Source organism: Phocoena sinus, chromosome 14 (genome assembly GCF_008692025.1).
Source record: "Phocoena sinus isolate mPhoSin1 chromosome 14, mPhoSin1.pri, whole genome shotgun sequence".
In the NCBI taxonomy this organism is placed as follows: Eukaryota; Metazoa; Chordata; class Mammalia; order Artiodactyla; family Phocoenidae; genus Phocoena; species Phocoena sinus.
This window is the reverse complement of record NC_045776.1, coordinates 64,134,299-64,153,179: the sequence shown is the minus strand read 5'-3', so window position 1 is coordinate 64,153,179 and position 18,881 is coordinate 64,134,299. Positions and strand designations below refer to the sequence as shown.

At 53.9% G+C, this 18,881-nt stretch overlaps 3 protein-coding genes across 9 annotated transcripts in view; all 3 read right to left on the bottom strand.

Annotated features, from left to right (window-relative positions):
• CABIN1 (calcineurin binding protein 1) overlaps positions 1-6,179 on the bottom strand; it is a 98,866-nt gene extending 92,687 nt beyond the window's left edge. For 5 of the 7 annotated variants that reach the window (XR_004345473.1, XM_032603312.1, XM_032603315.1 and 2 more), the window contains exons 1-3: positions 5,730-5,791; positions 691-782; positions 122-214 (exon numbers count right to left, since the gene is read on the bottom strand). Coding sequence is in view for 6 of the 7 variants with exons in the window: in XM_032603312.1 (XP_032459203.1) it covers positions 122-214; positions 691-693 (96 nt within the window). In the remaining variant the exon portion in view is untranslated. Of the gene's footprint in view, positions 1-121; positions 215-690; positions 783-5,729; positions 5,792-6,139 lie in introns of those variants that run through there. The other 2 variants (XM_032603314.1, XM_032603313.1) reach the window with 2 other exon arrangements.
• A 1,894-nt stretch (positions 6,180-8,073) lies between these two features.
• On the bottom strand, positions 8,074-10,662 carry LOC116764927 (D-dopachrome decarboxylase). The gene is made up of 3 exons (XM_032653926.1): positions 10,456-10,662; positions 9,947-10,122; positions 8,074-8,331 (listed from the first exon to the last, which is right to left on the bottom strand). Exons 1-3 carry the CDS (start codon positions 10,561-10,563, stop codon positions 8,259-8,261), a joined length of 357 nt encoding a protein of 118 aa, XP_032509817.1. The 5' UTR covers positions 10,564-10,662; the 3' UTR covers positions 8,074-8,258.
• Positions 10,663-12,694: 2,032 nt separating this feature from the next.
• Positions 12,695-18,120, bottom strand: LOC116738854 (glutathione S-transferase theta-3-like). The gene is made up of 5 exons (XM_032602722.1): positions 17,930-18,120; positions 16,462-16,549; positions 15,763-15,913; positions 13,458-13,634; positions 12,695-13,128 (listed from the first exon to the last, which is right to left on the bottom strand). The coding sequence occupies exons 1-5, from the start codon at positions 18,039-18,041 to the stop codon at positions 12,934-12,936; spliced, it is 723 nt and encodes a 240-aa protein (XP_032458613.1). The 5' UTR covers positions 18,042-18,120; the 3' UTR covers positions 12,695-12,933.
• Between the last annotated feature and the right edge of the window lie 761 nt (positions 18,121-18,881).

Here is an 18,881-nt window from a genome sequence, read left to right as displayed (position 1 = left end):
TGTAAACAGGGTTTTCCTCTAAAATCCCATTCAGGAGACATCGGGATGCATCTGAAACATGGTGCCACCCGCAGAAATGAGAATCAAGGTCCAGCTGCAGAGAAGCCCATTGACCACACACCTGCGCCTCCTTTGTCTGGGTCTTGTGACTTTTAAAGCTTCCTTCATGATCATCCTCAACCGTGGAGCTGGCATTTAAGGCTGCGATTCGAATCTAGAAGCAGAGGTTTGACGGAAGAGTTGCTTTTAGATGAGACGTGTCTCGTCTCTTCAGTAACCCACAACACGCACAACACTCTGTAACGCACTTGGCCTCAAACAGCTACGGCCTCCCCAGATGCGGAGGAAAAGGAGGCCTGGGACATTCTGAGGGAACCACACCAGCCTGTTCAGGGAGCGTGACCACTACAACAGGAACAGGCTGGGGACACCCCAGCAATGGCCCGACACAGCAGAAGACCCAGGCATCGGAAAAACAGATTCCAACGACACGGGATAACTGTGTGCCTCTCTAGCCATGGTGATGCGGCCCTGCAAACCACCCAACAGGAGAGCGGGTACCCACACCCTCGAGGGTGCCAAGAGCCCTCTGGGGAGGAACGCTGCCCCATTCAGACAGCCGTCAGGGCCCATCCGAGAACACGCCCCTTGCCCCGGAGCACCGCAGAGCAGGTGAGCATCAGCACATACCATAGTCAGAGGCTTCGGCACACCACCCAGCACCGCCCAGCACTGCCCAGCACTGCCCAGCACCAGAAGGGCAGTGCCAGCCCACGCGGCTCCTGTGGAGGAAGGAGAACAGGCTGAGGGAGGGCCCGGGAAGCACCAGGCCACCAGGAACCCGTGTCCAAACCCACGGGCCTCCCGGCTCTGGGCACACAGGCTAGTGGGCCTCGGGATGGCTCTTCAGTCTGTCACCTGGGGAGCCCCTGGTCCTTGGGACGGAATGCCCACCTTTGCCAGACCAGGGGCCAGGGAAAGAGGGGAGTTAGACCGACATCTGCCCCCAGGACTCACTGCTCAGCAGAGATTACAGATCAATAAACAATTATTTTTTCAAAAGTTGAATGAAATAAAGAGAAACACAGGAAACAGGTGGAGAACAAGTCATTCGAAGGGATGGAGGAAGGTAAAGGAGGAAGCCCTGTGTTAAACCCCAGGAAGGGACAGCAGTGGGGTGGAGGGCGGGGAGGCAGAGGCAGGGGGCCTGGAGGATGGGAGGGAAATATAAAAGGAAAAAAATTAGAGGTAGGCAGACCAGTGTGAAATCTGCTAAAAAAATGACAGGATTGGTGAGGACATGGAGAAATCAGAACCTCATCCACTGCAGATGGGAACGAAAAATGGTGAAACCCGTCTGGCAATTGCTCAGAATGTCAAACACAGTGATTCCACCCCCAAGAGAAATGAAAACATGTCCACACCAAAACTTGTTCATGAATGTTCACAGCAGCATTACTCATGGCAGATTAAAGGTGGAAACAACCCAAATGTCCGTCAACTGACAAATGGATAAAGAAGATGTGGTATGTCCATACAATGGACCATTATTCAGTGATAAATAAAATTAAAGCACTGGTACTTGCTACAACATGGATGAGCCTTGAAAACACGCTAAATGAAGGAAGCCAGTCATGAAGGCCACATACTGTCTGATTCCATTTATACAAAATGTCTAGAATAGGCAAATCTACAGAACCAGAAAGTAGCCTAGGGGAGAGGGACACATGGGGAGTGACTACTACCACATACAGGGCTTCTTTCTGGGGTGACGAAAATGTTCTGAAATTGACGGTGGTGATGGTTGCACAGCTCTATGGATACACTTACGCTCACTGAACTGTACACCCTACACAGGCGAGCTGTATGGTCTGTGAGCTACGTGCTGCTATTAAACAAAGAGATGCCAGGAGCCTGGCTGGGGCAGTGGCACTGGGGACAGAGGGGGGACACGTTCCAGGAGGCAAACTCACAGAACGGGGCCCCTGGGAGGCTGGAGGGAGCAGCAGGGGTGCCGGGTAACAGCGGGGGTTCTGGCCTGTGGGGCGGGGGGAGGAAGAGGCAGCACCACCAAACAAGCCCGTCAGGGCAGAGGAGGAGCCAGGAACAGTCCCACCTGAGAGGCTGGCAGAAGGCCCCGAAGGGCCCAGCAGGCAGGGGAAATGAGCCTTGGCAGAGACTGAACACGTGCTCCACATGTATAAAATAAAATGACCACTGCTACTGCCAACAGAGTTCACAGCTAAGACCTTCACGATGGGCTGAGTTCTCCAAGGGTTCCTACAAGGAAGAAAGAAAGTAGTCTTCTTTGCAGACGAGGAAGACTCAAACCCCACATGGCTGATAGCTATTTTATCTCCTGGGTTCCACATTTAGAAAAAAGAATTCTGCTGATTAACTCTGGAAACTGCTGCTTGACTATAAACTATACTACAATGAGCACTGTGACCACCATACAATCTGGAAAAAAAAAAGACGATGAAAGTAGAAACTATAGCACTAAAACCCTGTATCTAGGGAAAACACACACACATCTCAAGGGGCAGTGCCTCTGTGAAGAGCGAAGGGAGAGAATGAAGTCCCCATCAACTCTGGGTGGTGTCTTTCAGTCGACCTTACAGAGGCCAAACCAGCTTCCCCAAGGACTCACTCTTCTCTGGGAGTGGATTTCCACACGTGCCTTTGATTGTGGACAGATCAGGCTACACAGCAACCGATTCAGCTGCCAGATTCTGGACTAAGGAAGGAAGGCCCTCCCTCCACCCCTGCTCCCTACAGGGCTTCCCTAGTGGTGCAGTGGTTAAGAATCTGCCTGCCAATGCAGGGGACATGGGTTCAAGCTGTGGTCCGGGAAGATCCCACATGCCATGGAGCAACTAAGCCCGTGCACCACAACTACTGAGCCTGTGCTCTAGAGCCTGTGAGCCACAGCTACTGAGTCCATGTGCCACAACTACTGAAGCCCACGCACCTAGAGCCCGTGCTCCGCGACAACAGAAGCCACCTTAACGAGAGGCCTACCCACCACAACAAAAAGTAGCCCCCCGATCGCCGCAACTAAAAAGAAAGCCCGCGTGCAGCAACAAAGTCCCCACGCAGCCAAAAATAAATAAATGTATAAAAATAAATAAAGTGTTAAAAAAAATCTACAAATAACAAATGCTGAAGAGGGTGTAGAGGAAAGGGAACCCTCCTACATTGTTGGTGGGAATGTAAACTGGTGCAGCCACTATGGAGAACAGTATGGAGGTTCCTTAAAAAACTAAAAATAGAGCTACCAAACGAGCCTGCAATCCCACTCCCGGGCATATATCCGGAGAAAACCATAATTTGAAAAGATACATGTACCCCAGTGTTCACTGAAGCACTATTTACAATAGCCAAGACACAGAAGCAACCTAAATGTCCATCGACAGATGAATGGATAAATAAAATGTGGTATATTTATACAATGGAATATTACTCAGCCATAAAAGAAAGAATGAGGGACTTCCCTGGTGGTCCAGTGGTAAAGAATCTGCCTTCCAATGCAGGGGACGCGGGTTCAATCCCTGGTGGGGGAACCAAGAACCCATATGCCGTGGGGCAACTAAGCCCGCAGGCAACAACTATTGAGCCCGTGCGCCTCAACAAGGTAGGCCGCATGACGCAAACTACAGAGCCCATGCACTCTGGAGCCCGCGCACCACAACTAGAGAGAAGCCCACGAGCCGCAACCAAGAGTCTGCGTCCTATAAGAAAAGATCCCGCGTACCGCAACTAAGACCAGACGCAGACAAAAAAATAAGGAAACTAAATATATTAAATAAATATATAAAAAAAAGAATGAAATAATGCCATTTGCAGCAACACGGATGGACCTAGAGGTTATTATACTAAGTGAAGTAAGACAGAGAAAGACAAATATCATATGATATTGCTTATATGTGTAATCTAAAAACGTTTTAAAAAAGATACAAATGAACTTATATACCACAAAGAAATAGACCCACAGACATAGAAAACAAACTTATGGTTACCAAAGTGGGGGGGATAAATTGAGAGTTTGGGATTAACAGATACATACTACTATATATAAAATAGATATATAGATATATACTATATATAAAATAGATGACCAACAGGGACCTACTGTATAGCACAGGGAACTGTACTCAATATTTTGTAATAACCTATAAGGGAAATTAATCTGAAAAAAAAATAGATATATATGTATAACCAAGTCACTTTGCTGTACACCTGAAACTAACACAACATTGTAAATCAACTATACTTCAATAAAAACACACAAAGTAGTTTAAAATAAAAACTTCACAAAGAAATAACCATTTGAGATTATATGTTTATCATCTGTAAGCAATGTGAGAATGAGGACCATAGCCATATTATTCACCACAAACCCTAGAAACCACAAAAAGGAGTTTAAAAAAAAAAAAAAAAAAGCTACTGTATAAAGATGAGAAGGGAAGTATCTGGTACTCATATCTCAGTCTCCCAGCAGAACAGTTGCATTTTCTCAGAACAGCACATTCAGAGTTAAACCTCACAAGTTTACAAACTCTTTACAGTTTTCATGTCCTTCAGAACACATAACAACAGCACACTTTGAGCACCTCGTACCCTGATCCAGTGGTAAGTGGTGATGTTTCCTAGCAGGCTCTGGCCTGGGAGTCGGGAAGAAGGAGTCGGGAAGAATAGGTCTTAAGCTCAGTTGGGGCACTACCCGGCTGTGTGACTGACATGGCATAAGATAACCCCTCTGGGTCTCAGTGTCTTCTACTGCATGAGTCTTTGGACTAAATCAGACGTCTGCAAGCTCACTAGCCTACTGTTTCCATACAGCCCAAGAGCAAAGAATGATTTTTACATTTTTAAATGGTTGAAAAACTTCATGACACGTGAAAATTACATAAAACTTACATAAAATTCAAATTTCAGTGTCCCTAAATAAAATTTTATTGAAACACCACCACTCTCTTACATACTGTCTTTGGCTGCGACCACAGTACTCAGTACAGTATAGCACCCGAATACTTATACTATTATAAGTATACTCACACTTACTATAGCCACAAGACATAATACTATTACTCGGATACTCCAGTTCTAAGAACGATTATGAGTCACCCAGAAGGAAGCCCAGCCGCATGGAATCCGCATACACAGCACGACCTGTAGTAACCCAGGCCCCTAAGGGTGGAGGGCCCCGAGAGCCCCTTGTGCAGACACCTGCCAGCATCAGGAAGCTCTATCCGGCCCAGGTCCGCCTCCTCGGGGCGGTGGGGCAGTCAAAGCTTGCAGTTTGGAGCCAACGGCCCGCGGGGGAGCCGGGGACTCGGGACAAGCGGCTGCACGTCCTCTCGGCCTCAGTTTCCACACGTGAGGGGCGCTCACCGCGCAGCGCCGCCGTGAAGGTGAAGTAGAAGGACGCGAGGCGGTGGTCAGCGCGGGGCCCGGCACCGCAGCCACAGACCGGACGGCGGCTCCCGCTGCGGCCACTGTGATCCCTGCCCCCACGCGGAGCCCCTCTCAGCCCCCCGGGACGAGCAGGAGCCGACTAGAGGCCCGCGCGGCAGCGGGGCCCAGCCGGGCCGCTCCGGGTCCCGGCTTCGCTTTCCCCACGAGGAGCCCCGGACGCTGCCACCGCCGCCCCTCAAACCCTCGCCCCCGGCAGGGCAGAGCCGCGCCCCCACCCGGGACTGCCCCAAACCCGCTGCCACCGAACTCACCAGGCGTCTCCACGGCAACCGCCTGTCCGCCAGACCCCCGCGCCTGCCGGCTGCGCGCCTCACAACAAGGCGCGCTCCCATTGGCTCCGGAGCCGGCTCCACCAGCCAGTCGGCAAGCGCTCACGCGCCGCCCCGCGGAGCTGGCGCGCGAGGCCCCTGCAGGTGCCCGGCGCAACCTTGCCCTTCGGCCGGAGCGCGGCTGGGGGCTCAGCGCCCGCTGCTGACCGAATCCCGCCCGCTCCCTCCCCACCGCTTGTCGTACCCGGGAAGCACCGAGCTCGGGGCCTGGCCCGCAGCAGCTGCCAAGTGACGGCTGCACTACTGTTACAACCTGCGACAGGTGTTCTGAAGGCCGTGGAAACCTGGGACGCTTGGAGGGAACCGGGGCCGGAAGAGCATTCTCACATTACCTGGACCTCACCTCGTTCCGAAAAGGATTTGAAACCTAAAAGTCACAGATGCAAGCAACTACTGAAGCAAAAGAAAAAGGGGGAGGGGGAGCGGGGGATGAACGTACGGGGAGGAAGTGACAGAACAGAGCCGGAAGGAGGGCCCAGCGTTGACGGGTTTCTGACAAGGGCCTGGGACACAGGGGTAACGCTCTTGGGAGCTAAGCGTTTTAGGGAAGGGCTTCACACTGGTTGACATTCATAGCGGCTTGAGTCCAGCAAGAATGACTTAAAGAACGAATGTTATGGCTTTTTCTTTGACTTTATCTATAGACAGTAAAACCATGGTGAAGAACTCATAGACGGTTCAGTACAGTAAAGCTTTAATGATATGCTAGTAGATAAAAAAATAATTGAATCGCCAACCTTGATTTTTGAGAGGAGTATAAGGGGCAGGGTTGGGTTAAACAGCATAAACAGATGCTTTCAAACTTTCCTGGATGACTTGCAACCTTGTATGCAGTTCCCACAACTGAGTTGTATCTTGAAAGATGCTCTGGAGTGAAAGTTGAACAAAGATGGAAAGGGTGGTGCAAGCAGCAGGGAGCTAGCTGTGTGGCAAGGTTTTGAGTTGAGAAACACTGCTGGCCATGCAGGAGCCTCATGCAGCATGGTGTTATCAGGGGGTAAAACTCAGGGCCACAACGGGGAGAGGTAATGCCCATGTTGGGGGAGGGGCCAGTCCTCACAGCAAACAGATGACATCACTCACAATAGTGGGGATGAGAGATTGAAGCTGGGGAGACCAGATCTTACCTTATGGTCCTGGCAAGGGTTAGGCATGAATCCCTCCTTAGGCACTTCAACCATTCATTTGCATTCAACCCACAAACATTCCCTGAGCCCCTTTGGGAAGCAAGACATCCATGTTGGCAGAAGGAATGAGAGCAGAAACAGCTGGGACAGTGAGTCAGGGAAAGGAACTCCAAGCTATAGCTTTTAACAAGTCCTCAGCGGTGGTCAGGTAAACACAGCAGGCACAGGCACATTCTTTTGGAAACTAACTTATTAACCAGGTGGACTGCATAGACTGCAAATCTCAATTTGGTATTTCATTGGTGCACAGGATGATCAAAGCTTTAATTGTGCAGAGAAACATAGCACCCAGAGATGTAAACTCTGCATCCGGAAGGAAACTGAAAAGGTGACTTCCTTTGGGCTACCCCCACCCCACCTGTATATCCTCTGAAATGCAAAAGCATGGTATGTTCTTTAGATGGGGGTGCGGGATCCCATTCATTCCATTTCTAGAAGCAGATGTTGCATTTCTGGGTTTGCCATTCTGGGACATGAATTTTTTTTTTTTTTTTTTTTTTTGCGGTACGCGGGCCTCTCACTGTTGTGGCCTCTCCTGTTGCAGAGCATAGGCTCCGGACACGCAGGCTCAGCAGCCACGGCTCACGGGCCTAGCCGCTCCGCGGCATGTGGGATCTTCCCGGACCGGGGCATGAACCCATGTCCCCTGCATCGGCAGGCGGACTCTCAACCACTGCGCCACCAGGGAAGCCCTGGGACATGGATTTTTACAAGGCGCACAGCTACACTGAATTCTCATCAAGATTCACTGGAGAAGGTGAAGTTTGGCAATGTCCACGGAAGGTCCCTAAAGCCCAGGCTGAGGACAGGAACATCTGGTCCGCAGAGTCTGCAGGAAGGCCCAGGCTGGACCAGCTGCCAGCTCCTCCCCACCAGCCTGAACATGGGCATCGGGAGCAGGGCCTCCAGGCTGAGCCCTCCACCCTGATTTGGGCAGCCGAGATACAAAACATGAATCAGAGGCCCTGAAGACAGGGACATCCCACCTCCCAGGTTCCCTAAAGTCCCCACCTCATAAACCAACCCTGCTGACCAGGGTGGCCCAGAATGCCGGAGGAGGGTAAAGGGAAGTAGAGAAGTCATGTTTGAGAGACAACGCTCTTCATTTATTTGTCATAAGGATGGGGAAGAGGACCGTGAGGTCACAGGCCTGTCTGCAAGTGGGGGTGCCAGAAGCTGGTATCCACCAGGCCCTCACTCTGCCAGGAGGCCTCTCTGGAAGGGGCTGCCAGCTCACAGATGCCCTGGATGCCCTCCACGCCAATCATAAAAAGGTCATGACTGTCCCCTTCTTGCCGATCTGCCAGGGCTCCAAGGGGAGAAAGCGGATAATTATCCTTCAGGAGACAGAGAAAAAGATGTCATCAGCTCCTTGGCTAATGCCTCACATTCCAAGACCCCTAGCCAGGTACTCCCACCATGGGCTCTCAGGCCAGCCTGCCTTAGCCCACCAGGCATTTTGCAAGCCTGTCTCAACCCATTAATGCTCTCTGCCCAACCGCCGACAGGGCAGTGGGCATGTCAAGGTTGGGATGGTGACTGCACATCATCATCACCCACCAAGAACAGACTCTCAACATGGCGGCCTCTGTGGTCACTGTATACTCTGTCTGTGGGTTCACAGGGGAGCCCTGTCTTCCAAACTGCAGGCCCCATGGGGGCATGCGCAGTGCCCAAGCTGCCTGTTTTTGCAAAGCCTGGCTCAAGAAGGCCAGGCACAAGGTGATTCCCCCCACCACCCCTGTAATGTCTGTGGAGTGAGTGAGTGTGCCCCTCTCACAGAAGTGATAGGAAGTTCCTTGTGAAGAAACAGGATACCTGGGATAGCCTGGGACCAAGGAGGTATATGTGACAACCTGTTTTCCCATTTGTAAATAGGCATAACGGAGGTATCTACCTCATGGGGATGGCATGTCCACACGAGGGGTATGGAGAGGGGGACAAAACTTCTAAGGATCAAATGGGATCAGGCATGTGAGTTACCTATGGAGTATCTGGCACATGGTAAATTACACATTACTTATGTTGTTAGAATTATTATCACTCCCCAGCTTGAGGACCAGGTCTGAGCACCCCCCAGAAGTAACCATTCTTCACCAGCCTTTCTGGGCCAATGAAGGCTCCATTCTGGAAGGTTCTTTCAAGCTTCTCATATACTTAGTTCCTTGCAGGCATGGACTTGGCTCAGGAATATTTTTCACCCAGGAAGAAACTTTAACCTTGCCACAGAGTCCCAGGTTTGGGAGCTGTAGGTGTTCTTGGGAATCGTTTAATCCATGCCTCTCTATTCAGAGAAGAGAAGGCTACAAACCAGAGATGGTTCACTTCCAGGTTTGTCTGGATCATCCAGCTGCATGGGACCCACAACCCAGGTCTCCAGACATTCAGGCCAATGCTCTTTCCACTACTCTGTGGCCCTCCCAGGAACCTTACCTGGGACCTAATTGGGCTATAGGCCCAAAGGTCACAGCCTCAGGACATACCCAGAATTCCTCGACCAGCTTGGAGACGCTCTAGAAAATTACACCTGTTTCCCTAAGATGTGGGGAAGCCTGAAGGCAGATGATAAATGGCCTTGGTTTTGTCAGGGTAACAACATCCTGCCCTACCAGGTGTCAAGGCAGGTGCAGTATAGTGCCATCCCATGCAGTACCCCCAGGGAGTGGTTAAAGGAGAGCCTTCCCACTTCACAGATGGAAACACTGAGGTCCTGGAGGCCACACCTTGCCCAGGTGTCACAGGGACCACTACAGAGCCAGGAATTCACTCAATTCCACTACCACTCTCAAGGTGGGCCCACCACCGGGGGGCGCAAGGGGCCCTGCGGCACCACATCCTTCTAGCGAAGGGTGGGGAATTAATTTTTTCCCCAACCTTAGGAAGGGCCTCAAGTCGGATCCCTGCCCCGTCTCGCAGCAGTCCCAAGAGGGTCCTCTCCCTGCCCCTACTCACCGGTCCTGGGCCAGGTCCAGCTCCTTGGTGAGAAACTCGAAGAGGCGGGCACTGTGGCCGCGGTTCTCCTCGGCCGTGCCCACCACACCGATGGAGGAGACGAGCAGCTGCGCGCCGGGCTCCGCCGAGCCGTTCATCGCCATGGCCAGGCCGGGCCGCACCGTCACGTTCACGCGCTGCGGTGACACGAAAGTTTCGCCTGAGGCCAGTGTAGGCCGGGATGGTGCTGAGGACCGGGGAGCGCGGAGTGGGAGAGCGCAGGCCCCGCGGGATCACGGCCGGGGGCACGGGCCGGGGTCCTTGGAGGTCACGTCGGGGTCATGGCTGGGCAAGGCGACAGGGAGCAGACGTGGCGGGTGGAGCCGCGGGGTCTTGGAGAGCGGGAGGTCAGACTTGACGGGAGGCGGGCGCGGAAGAGTCAGGGTCGCGGTGGGGAAGCCGAAGCGCGGACAGAGCCCGACTCCATCCGCCAACCTCCTCCCTCTCTGTGCTCCCCTGCCCATACTCACGTCCTCAGGCTTGCCCAGGATGGCGGCAGTGGCGGCGCAGAGCCGCTTCTCTAGTCCCGCGGGCACACGGCCGGCGGGCAAGTTCGTGTCCAGCTCAACGAACGGCATTTCTAGCGGGAAGGCGCGCGAAAGGCCGCCAGGGAGAAAGAAAGCACGGAATCCAGGTGGGTGATCTCCAGGGCAGGGCTGTGGGGAGCGGGGGGGGGGGGGGGGGGGGGGGCGCCGCGGAAACCCGCTCCTCATTGGCTGGGCAGGTACACAGCGCCCCCCGATTGGCTGCCTAGACTACACCCCCCGGCTTCGGCCGACAGTCTCCGCGTGCTACGGCGCTGATTCCCGGAAGTGCTGTAGCCCGTCCGGCTCCGAGTAACCCCACCCCCCAGGAGACATTGGCCGCTCCAGGCCCCGCCCACACGACAGGCCCCGCCCCCGCTCCAGCCACACTGGCCGAGGTTTCCGGTCTCCTGCAGCTTTCGGGCGCTGCTGCGGTCTTCTGCTTCTTAGCCAATATTTAGATGGAGGTCTGAACACCCCCCCCAAACACACACACCTGTAGAAGCCCTCCCCAGTCTCCACCCTAAAAACGTTACATCGTCACGGAGGCTTAAAATTATTTTTAAATGGGTTGCCTCCAAGTCAAGCAACTTCACGCTCCATGTGTGAATCTGCATTTCTCTTGATCAGGTCACCTGGTGATACATGTGGGCTCGAGTGGGGCTGGGCAGAGACCCTCGGGCTCCCTGCATCCCTACCTGGCCCCCAAAGACATCTACCTTTGTGGCCTCTTGTGCCTGTGCCAACCTTACCTCACGGTGAAGGACAGCCCACCGGGGGGTGAGAGCCGCCAAGTCCCAGTAGAATTACCAGCAATGTTTACAGGACCCTATGTTTCTATAGGTGAAACAAAAGTTGTTATTTAAAATGTGGAAGTCGGACTTCCCTGGTGGTGCAGTGGTTTAGAATCCACCTGCCAATGCAGGGGACACAGGTTCGAGCCCTAGTCCGGGAAGATCCTACATGCCACGGAGCAACTAAGCCCGTGCACTCAACTACTGAGCCTGCGCTCTAGAGCCCATGAGCCACAACTACTGAAGCCCATGTGCCTACAGCCCATGCTCCGCAACAAGAGAAGCCACCACAATGAGAAGCCCGTGCACCACAACAAAGAGTAGCCCCCACTCACCACAACTAGAGAAAGCCTGCTCACAGCAAGAAAGGACCAATGCGGCCAAATTAATTAATTAATTAAAACGAAAAAACCGTGTAAGTCTGTTGAGGTAGCCAAACATGGTACTCTCATCTACGTTGTAAAGCTGTTTGAATTGTAAATGACAAAGATAATTGAAATTGTATGGGTGTATATGAACAATTTCAATTACACATCTAAAATTCTATTTAAGTGCACATATTAAAGGAGCCTCTATGGGAGGCAGGCAGGCTGAGGCTCTGTCTGTCCATGACCCTGTCTCCTTCCTTTATTAGATGATTCAGATATCAGAGGGTCTAGGACACAAGACAGGTAGATTGTGACCATCCTGAGGGACAGGTGACAAGTCTGGGACCCAGGATGTAGCGTGGAGAAGACAGTGGCCGGGGTTATGAGTAGGCATGGGAGAGCAAAGCCCCTCAGCAGCACCAGGAGGGCCAGGAACTAACCTGATACTTCCCTCCCTGCAAGGAGGTTCATGAACCAGCCCTGCACCTCACCTGTGGGAGACAGCGTCACCCCAGAGGGAGGAGACAGACCCAGGAGACTGAGATGATTCCTGATTGTGACTCTCTTTACCAAGTCAACTGTGACATGTGCCAGTCCAGGGGGCATGGAACCAGCTCCCTGCCAGGGCTGAGGGAGGGAAGCTTTGAAGAGGCTGAGGAGCCCAGAGGGGTCACCTGACTTGGCCTAGGGTGAGAAGTTGGAGGAATTCTCCCTGGAGAAGGACATGGTAACAAATGCCAAAAGACCAGGAAGAGCACCAGGCAGGAAAGGTGAGGGGGAGCCCGGTAAGCAGCAGAAATAGGCTGAGCCAAGGCCAGGAGGCCAAGGAGGAAGCTGGGAGTTGGTGCTGGGGTGGGGGGGTGGAGCCAGGAAAATGGTGGGCTACTGGGGGAAACCAGAGGGGGTGCCCTGGAGGGACGGGGGCAAGGCCTCAAATGTAAAGTTCAGTGACTCGTCCTTAGTCCTTTAGCCTCAGGGCAGTGAGGCACCAGGGTAAGTTTCAAACAGAAGAGGGCCGCGGGGTCAGAGTCACATCTGTGTTTACTAAAGCTATTTCCAGAGGTTACATGGAAGTCAGCGTGCAAGGGGTAAGGGTGAAGTTGGCAGGCAGACAGAAGAAGGAACACAGGACTGGCGTGTGGAAGGCACTGTGGACTGGATGCTGCGAAGGTGTCTCGCTCACAGCCGAGGGGAGGCAGTGCCATTTCTTTATTCTGAGGACAGAGCTCCGCCAATGGTGGCTCTGCAAGCCCACCCGGTACTCACTGCAACAAAAGCTGCGCCAAGGGCTTCAGCCTCTCCTTCATGGCAGTGTCGGCTGGAGGCAGGTCCTTAGCCTTCATGATGACCGCGTGGGCCTCCTGGAAGAGGTCCTCCCCCACCGCAGCTTCCACGCGCTTGCGCCACGCAGCCAGCTTAGGCCGGTTTTTGAAGATGTCACAGCCGGCGCTGACAGGCTATGGGAGAGGAAGCCGGGTGGAGGGGTGGGACCCAGAGAAGCACAAGGCAGCATGTCCCAACTTAGGGATCCCTCTGGTGGATTTTCCCTCCTCTGCCACACGGGTGATAGGCTGGGGGTTCTCCTCCAGGAAATACCGAGAAGCTGCTCAATAAGCCTGCAGGGTGGGGTTTTTAAGCCTCTTTTTACAGATGAGGACACTGAGGCTCAGAGGGGGAAGTGACCCGCCCAGGGCCCCCCAGCCAGAAAGGGCAATGTGAGCTGGTACACTGGCTCTCTCCAAGGGTACCCCAATGCCCAGCTGGCCCCCCACCCCACGACACTCACATGCATCAGCTCTGTGATGGCCACCAGGTCTGCCACTGAGATGTGAGGCCCAGACAGGAAGTCCTGATCCTTCAGGAACTTGTCCTCAAGCAGCTGCAGGCACCTGTCCAGCTCAGCCAGAGTAGATGCCAGTGTCTCAGGGGGCACCCGTTGGCCCAGGAACACAGGGAACAACATCTGGTAGGCGGGCATGCAGAGGGAGGGCTCAGGGTCTGCCCAAGGCCCAGCATGGTGCCTGCTCTCATTCCACCTATCAGCCATCCTTTGCATTTCTCCTCACTCCCATCTACCATTTCCCACCCACAGCCACTACCAGCCCAGGCCTTAACCCTTACTCAGGCACAGATAGCCTCCACCTCTTCCTGGGTCATCACATCGGGCAGTCGGGGGATACTTCGGCAATCCCAGTCTGCCCATATCTTCTCCCTGCATAAAGCCTTCCATGGCTCCCTAGTGCCCTCACTGCAAAGGCCTCAACACAGGGCAGCAGCCATCCTCTCCCACCCCACCTCCCACTCCACCCCAGGCTTCTAAAATGGGAATGTGTGTGCAGATCCCTCTGGGATGTGGTTCAAGTGTACGGTCCTAATCAGTACACCTGGGTGGGGCCTGAGGCTCTGCATTTCCAAGCTCCCAGGTGACGCTCATGCTCCTGGCCCATGGCCCACACTCTGAGTAGCAAACATCTACACTCACTCTCCTGGACTTCTCTCCATTCTGCCCTCAAATGCACCGGGCTTCCTCCCCCACCACAGCTTGTAAAGCTATGGAAACCTTCTTTGTGCCAAATGGACCCCCAGAGGGAATTCCCTGGCAGTCCAGTGGTTAGACTTCCGCGCTCACTGCCAAGGGCCTGGGTTTCACCTCTGGTCAGGGAACTAAGATCCCACAAGCTGCATGGCCAAAAACAACAACAACAAATGGGCCCCCAGAACAGTGGTTCCATACATGCAACAGGGGCCAGCTCACACTCCCTCACACACGCAGGGAGCCTGCTCTGTGCCAGACACTAAGTGCTTTACCAATAATAACTCAGAGTTCACATTTCAAAAATCTCTGCACATTTGATAAGTAAAAATGGTATCTGCATGCTCTTTTAATGTGCATTTGCTTGATTTTTACTGAAGTTACATGTTTTCATCCATTTATTGACCCTTTCTCTCTGTCCTTCAGTTACATCTCTGCTGGTTTCTTCTGCGCATTTTTCTCCTGTGTTTTGATGGGCTTCTAAGAGCGTCTTATTTTTTTTTAAGCATATTTATTTATTTATTGCTGCGTTGGGTCTTTGTTGCTGCGCCCAGGCTTTCTCTAGTTGCGGCGAGTGGGGGCTACTCTTCCTTGTGGTGCGCAGGTTTCTCATTTTGGTGGCTTCGCTTGTTTCAGAGCACGGGCTGTAGGCGCGTGGGCTTCCGTAGTTGCGGCATGTGGGTTCTGGACTTCTCCGGTGGCATAGTGGTTAAGAATCCACCCACCAGTGCAGGGGACACGGGTTCGAGCCCTGGTCTGGGAAGATCCCACATGCCGCAGAGCAGCTAAGCCCGTGCACCACAACTACTGAGCCCGCACTCTGCAACTACTGAAGCCTGCATGCCACAACTACTGAATCCCGTGCGCCTAGAACCGGTGCTCTGCAACAAGAGAAGCCACTGCAATGAGAAGCCCGCGCACCGCAATGAAGAGTAGCCCCCGCTCACCACAACTGGAGAAAGCCCGCACGCAGCAACGAAGACCCAATGCAGCCAAAAATAAAAATTAAAAAAAATTTTTTTTAATGTTCTTTCTAACATTTCTTTGCCAAGATCTTTCCCAGTTTTGCTTGTTTTCATTCTTTTTTTTTCTTACACAGATTTTGTGTAAAATCGATTAGCCTTTTCTTTAAGTCTCCCACTGTTACTAGGCTTATAAATCCTTGCATACCCAGAAATCAGATCAACATTTAGTGAAATATCTTATTTCTTCCTACTTTGAGGTTTTTCGCTTAACACCTCTCCATCTGGAAAGTACATGTGTAGCAAAGTGAAGGTTTGATTCTTTTCTCTCCCAAAAGACAATATTCCCAGGCAGCCTGGAGTGTGCAAAAGGGCAGAAGATTAATTTCCAGCAGCTCAGGAACCAAGACGTATTGGGGGAGTCATTCCCAGGCTCTGTGCCTTGGTTTCCTCTCTGGGAAACAAGTTGGTTGCCCTGGAGCATCTCTGGCATTCTAGAATTTAGTGTTCTCAGGTCTCAGGTCTGAATGGAATGCTTTAGACAGAAAGCACCATCCCCTGGTCACCAAGGAAGGGCTCCCTGCTCCGAAGCTCACCTTCTGCCACATGGTCCGGGTGCAGCTTGTTCGCAGGGCCGTGTGCTGCCACGCCAGGTACTCATCCACACGGGCTCGGGCCTGCAGGTCCTGGGGGTACCAGTGGTCGGGGGTCTCATACTTGCGGGTCAGATACAGCAGGATGGCCACACTGGGGGACACGGTGGGTGCAGGGGACATGCCCCAGTCACTCTTTAACCATTCCACAGGGGCCAGGCCCTGGGTGAGGCCGGTCCCTGCTCCTCACACATCTTTCCCCAGCTCCTGGGGGTGGAACATTTCACTGTTTCTGGTACAGAGTAGGAGTGTGAGGCTCAGAGAGGTTAAGTGACAGCCAGGATCACACAGCTCTATGTTGGGCCATCCTATCATCAGAACTAAGGGCACCAACTGAAAAACAAAATGTCATGTGATTTCAGAAAGTGGGTGTATGCTCAGAGAAATCTCCCATGAGGAAGCAGTGCCCAACATGTGTCCCGAAGGATGAGAGCTACTCCAATACCATTCTCCAACATCTCCAGGGCAGGGACAGCAACAGGAGGATGACCAGGCGCCCCTCCCAGCCCTGGGCAGCTCTGCTGACTTCAATCCACTCTCCACCCTCGGGCTGGTAAGGAGCTCAGGGCACAGAAGCCACGATCCAAGCCATCAACGGTGGACACACAGATGGCTGACTGGTGCAGCCAAGGGACCCGTTACCTCTCAGCCAAGGTGAAGTCCCCATCCTTCAAGGCTGGCACCTTCCTCAGGGGGTTCACCTGGGCAAAGTCATCGCTGTAGTGCTGGCCTGTGGGAGAGACCAGTGAGGCAGGTGGGGAGAACTCTGAGCCCTCTGAGGTCTCTGCCCACCCCCTACCCCAATGTCCAGGCACCAACTTTCTGAGGCCTCCAACCAGGTGGGGCATCAGAGAAGACGAGGCCACTCTGCTGGTCAGCAGATCATACACGCTGAGCCTGCCAGAGGTCCCCCCTTCCTGTGTCCACTCGCCCCACCTCGGAACCTGGGTCAAGTAGCATCTCAGCTTGGACTTGGGAGGAGGGTGATTCACTGCAGCTGTAATCCACCGCAGCCCCAGCCAACTCCATCCACGCATCACACACTCTAGCCTCCTCCCCGGGCTCTAGGCTTGTCCACTGCAGTCCCCCTCTCTATGCAAACTTGGTGACCTGTCTACACCCCAGAGCTCCAGCCACACCTGCTCCCGGCCCTCAGCAAACCTCGCTCTCACCAGCAATACCTGCCCGACTCAGCCACTCAACCTCCTGCAGGTCAGCTCCTCTTTCTTTCTTGTGCCAAACCTTCAAGGCTCCTCCTCCACAGGGGTTCCCAGGTCTGAATCACATCTGCATACCTCCCTGTCCCGGGCCAGTGCAGACGGTACACCAAATAATGTATGTGGAGTCGGAGGGCTTCAGTGGAGCCGGGATCCAGCCTGGCCGTACGACCGCCTGTGGGCCTCTTTGCCCTTCTACTGCATGGACGGAATCACCCCTACCCATCCTCCCTCTAGAAATTGCCTCTGTGCCCAGCCCCCACCCCAAGGAGCATTGAAAAGTCAGAGCAAGCTGGCATCAAAGCAGCTGGTGGCTCACGCTGGGGCACCAGAGGCAGAAGGTGGGCAGGCTCAGCCAAGCAGGGGTCTCCCTCCGGGCCTGCCAGAGGGGCTCTGAATCCAGAGCTTATCCTACTGTCCAGTTACAGCCCTGCCCCCTCCCCGGATTCTGTGTAAGTGGAGGGGACCTAGGCAGGCATAGGTAGGAGTAAAGAGGAGACCAGATGCAGGTGTCCAACCTCCTCCTGCCAGCAGACCCAGAAACTTAAGAGATGGGGGCTGCTTCCACTGGGAATGAGGAGGCAGTTCACTGTTTCCTCCAAGCCCAGGTGTGGAGGTGTTGGAGCTGTCACTCCACTTCCCGCGGCCCCACACCCCCACATACCCACTGCTCTCTACCTGCTCTGCTCCTTCCTAACCTGTATTTTGAAGAATGGTTAGTATTCACTAAACAAAGGTCAAGACTCTGAAAATATACAACTTATAGGCGAAGCCACGGTTTCCGACTGGAGTCTGTCTCTTGCCGTCTGTCTGCGCAGGCCGCCTGACCGTGGGGCCCCGGGAGTCCAAGTGCACACAGGGGCCCAGACCCCGGGCCTGCCTGCCGGGCCCACCTTTGAGCAGGTCCACGGTGCGCAGCTCGAAGGGGATGCCGTTCTTCTTGGCGAAGATATAGACGGCGCGGCAAGGCTGGGACAGCAAGTCCAGGTAGAGCTGCAGGCCCATGGCGAGGGCGGGGGTTAGGATTAGTGCGGGACTGGGGCAGAAACGGCGGGCAGGGACCACCGGCTACCCAGCCGGCGGCCGCGCGCAGCCTGATTAATCGAGCCGGGCCGCGCCTTCCCCGCCCATTGGATGGTGCCGGAGAACTTTGGACCAATCAGCGGCGGCCTCGCTCTCCCGCCTTCCCTCTCAGGGCTTCTGGGCTGGGGTCCCTTCCCTGGTGGGGAGGGTACAGGGAGACGGACTCTTGACAGTTTCTCGCCGGCAGGTCAGTCCCCTAACCCGGACCTCAATGTCTACCTGAGTCAAATGGGGCGGGGGGATGATACTGGGGGGACGACGTTGAGGGCGCTTCCAGCGCAGACACTCAGCGAATTTAGAGTCGAAAGTGTTGGCCCAAGCCACCTTCTCCCACTCGCGGAGGGGGCTGAAAGAGGAGGGACTTAAGTGTCCCCAGAAACACAAATAGAGGAGGAGAAAGGAGGTGCCACGGCCTCCCCTGGGCCCACTGCACAGGGTGGAGGCTGGGGAGGGCGTGTGGACCTCTGCACCCAGCAAAGACTAGGTCCACACCTCAGGAAGCCGCCCCTCCCCAACCTTCCTTACACTCCCGGCTAATCCCTCCAGCAAAGCAGAAGCCCTGTGGGGCCCATCTGGAGGTTTGCAGGGGGGCCTGGAACCTGCCCACTTCCTTTGCAGGGCCAAACCCCTCCAACTACAACCCTGGAGCTCCTGAAGCCTGTGGCTATGATGCCCTCATTCTCTAAGCAAGCGTCCTGGGTAAAAAACCCTGTCCCCAAACCCAAGACTCAGAGAAAACCCCTTGGCAAGAGGATCGGTTAC

Coding starts and splice junctions, on each gene's coding strand:
- LOC116738854 (XM_032602722.1), bottom strand. CDS start 18,041: ATGGGCCTGCAGCTCTACCTGGACTTGCTGTCCCAGCCTTGCCGCGCC. Junction 16,550..17,929: donor CACCGTGGACCTGCTCAAAG/GTGGGCCCGGCA, acceptor TCTCTCCCACAG/GCCAGCACTACAGCGATGAC. Junction 13,635..15,762: donor CCCGGACCATGTGGCAGAAG/GTGAGCTTCGGA, acceptor CCCGCCTACCAG/ATGTTGTTCCCTGTGTTCCT.
- LOC116764927 (XM_032653926.1), bottom strand. CDS start 10,563: ATGCCGTTCGTTGAGCTGGACACGAACTTGCCCGCCGGCCGTGTGCCC. Junction 10,123..10,455: donor TCCTGGGCAAGCCTGAGGAC/GTGAGTATGGGC, acceptor GTGTCACCGCAG/CGCGTGAACGTGACGGTGCG. Junction 8,332..9,946: donor CTGGACCTGGCCCAGGACCG/GTGAGTAGGGGC, acceptor TGTCTCCTGAAG/GATAATTATCCGCTTTCTCC.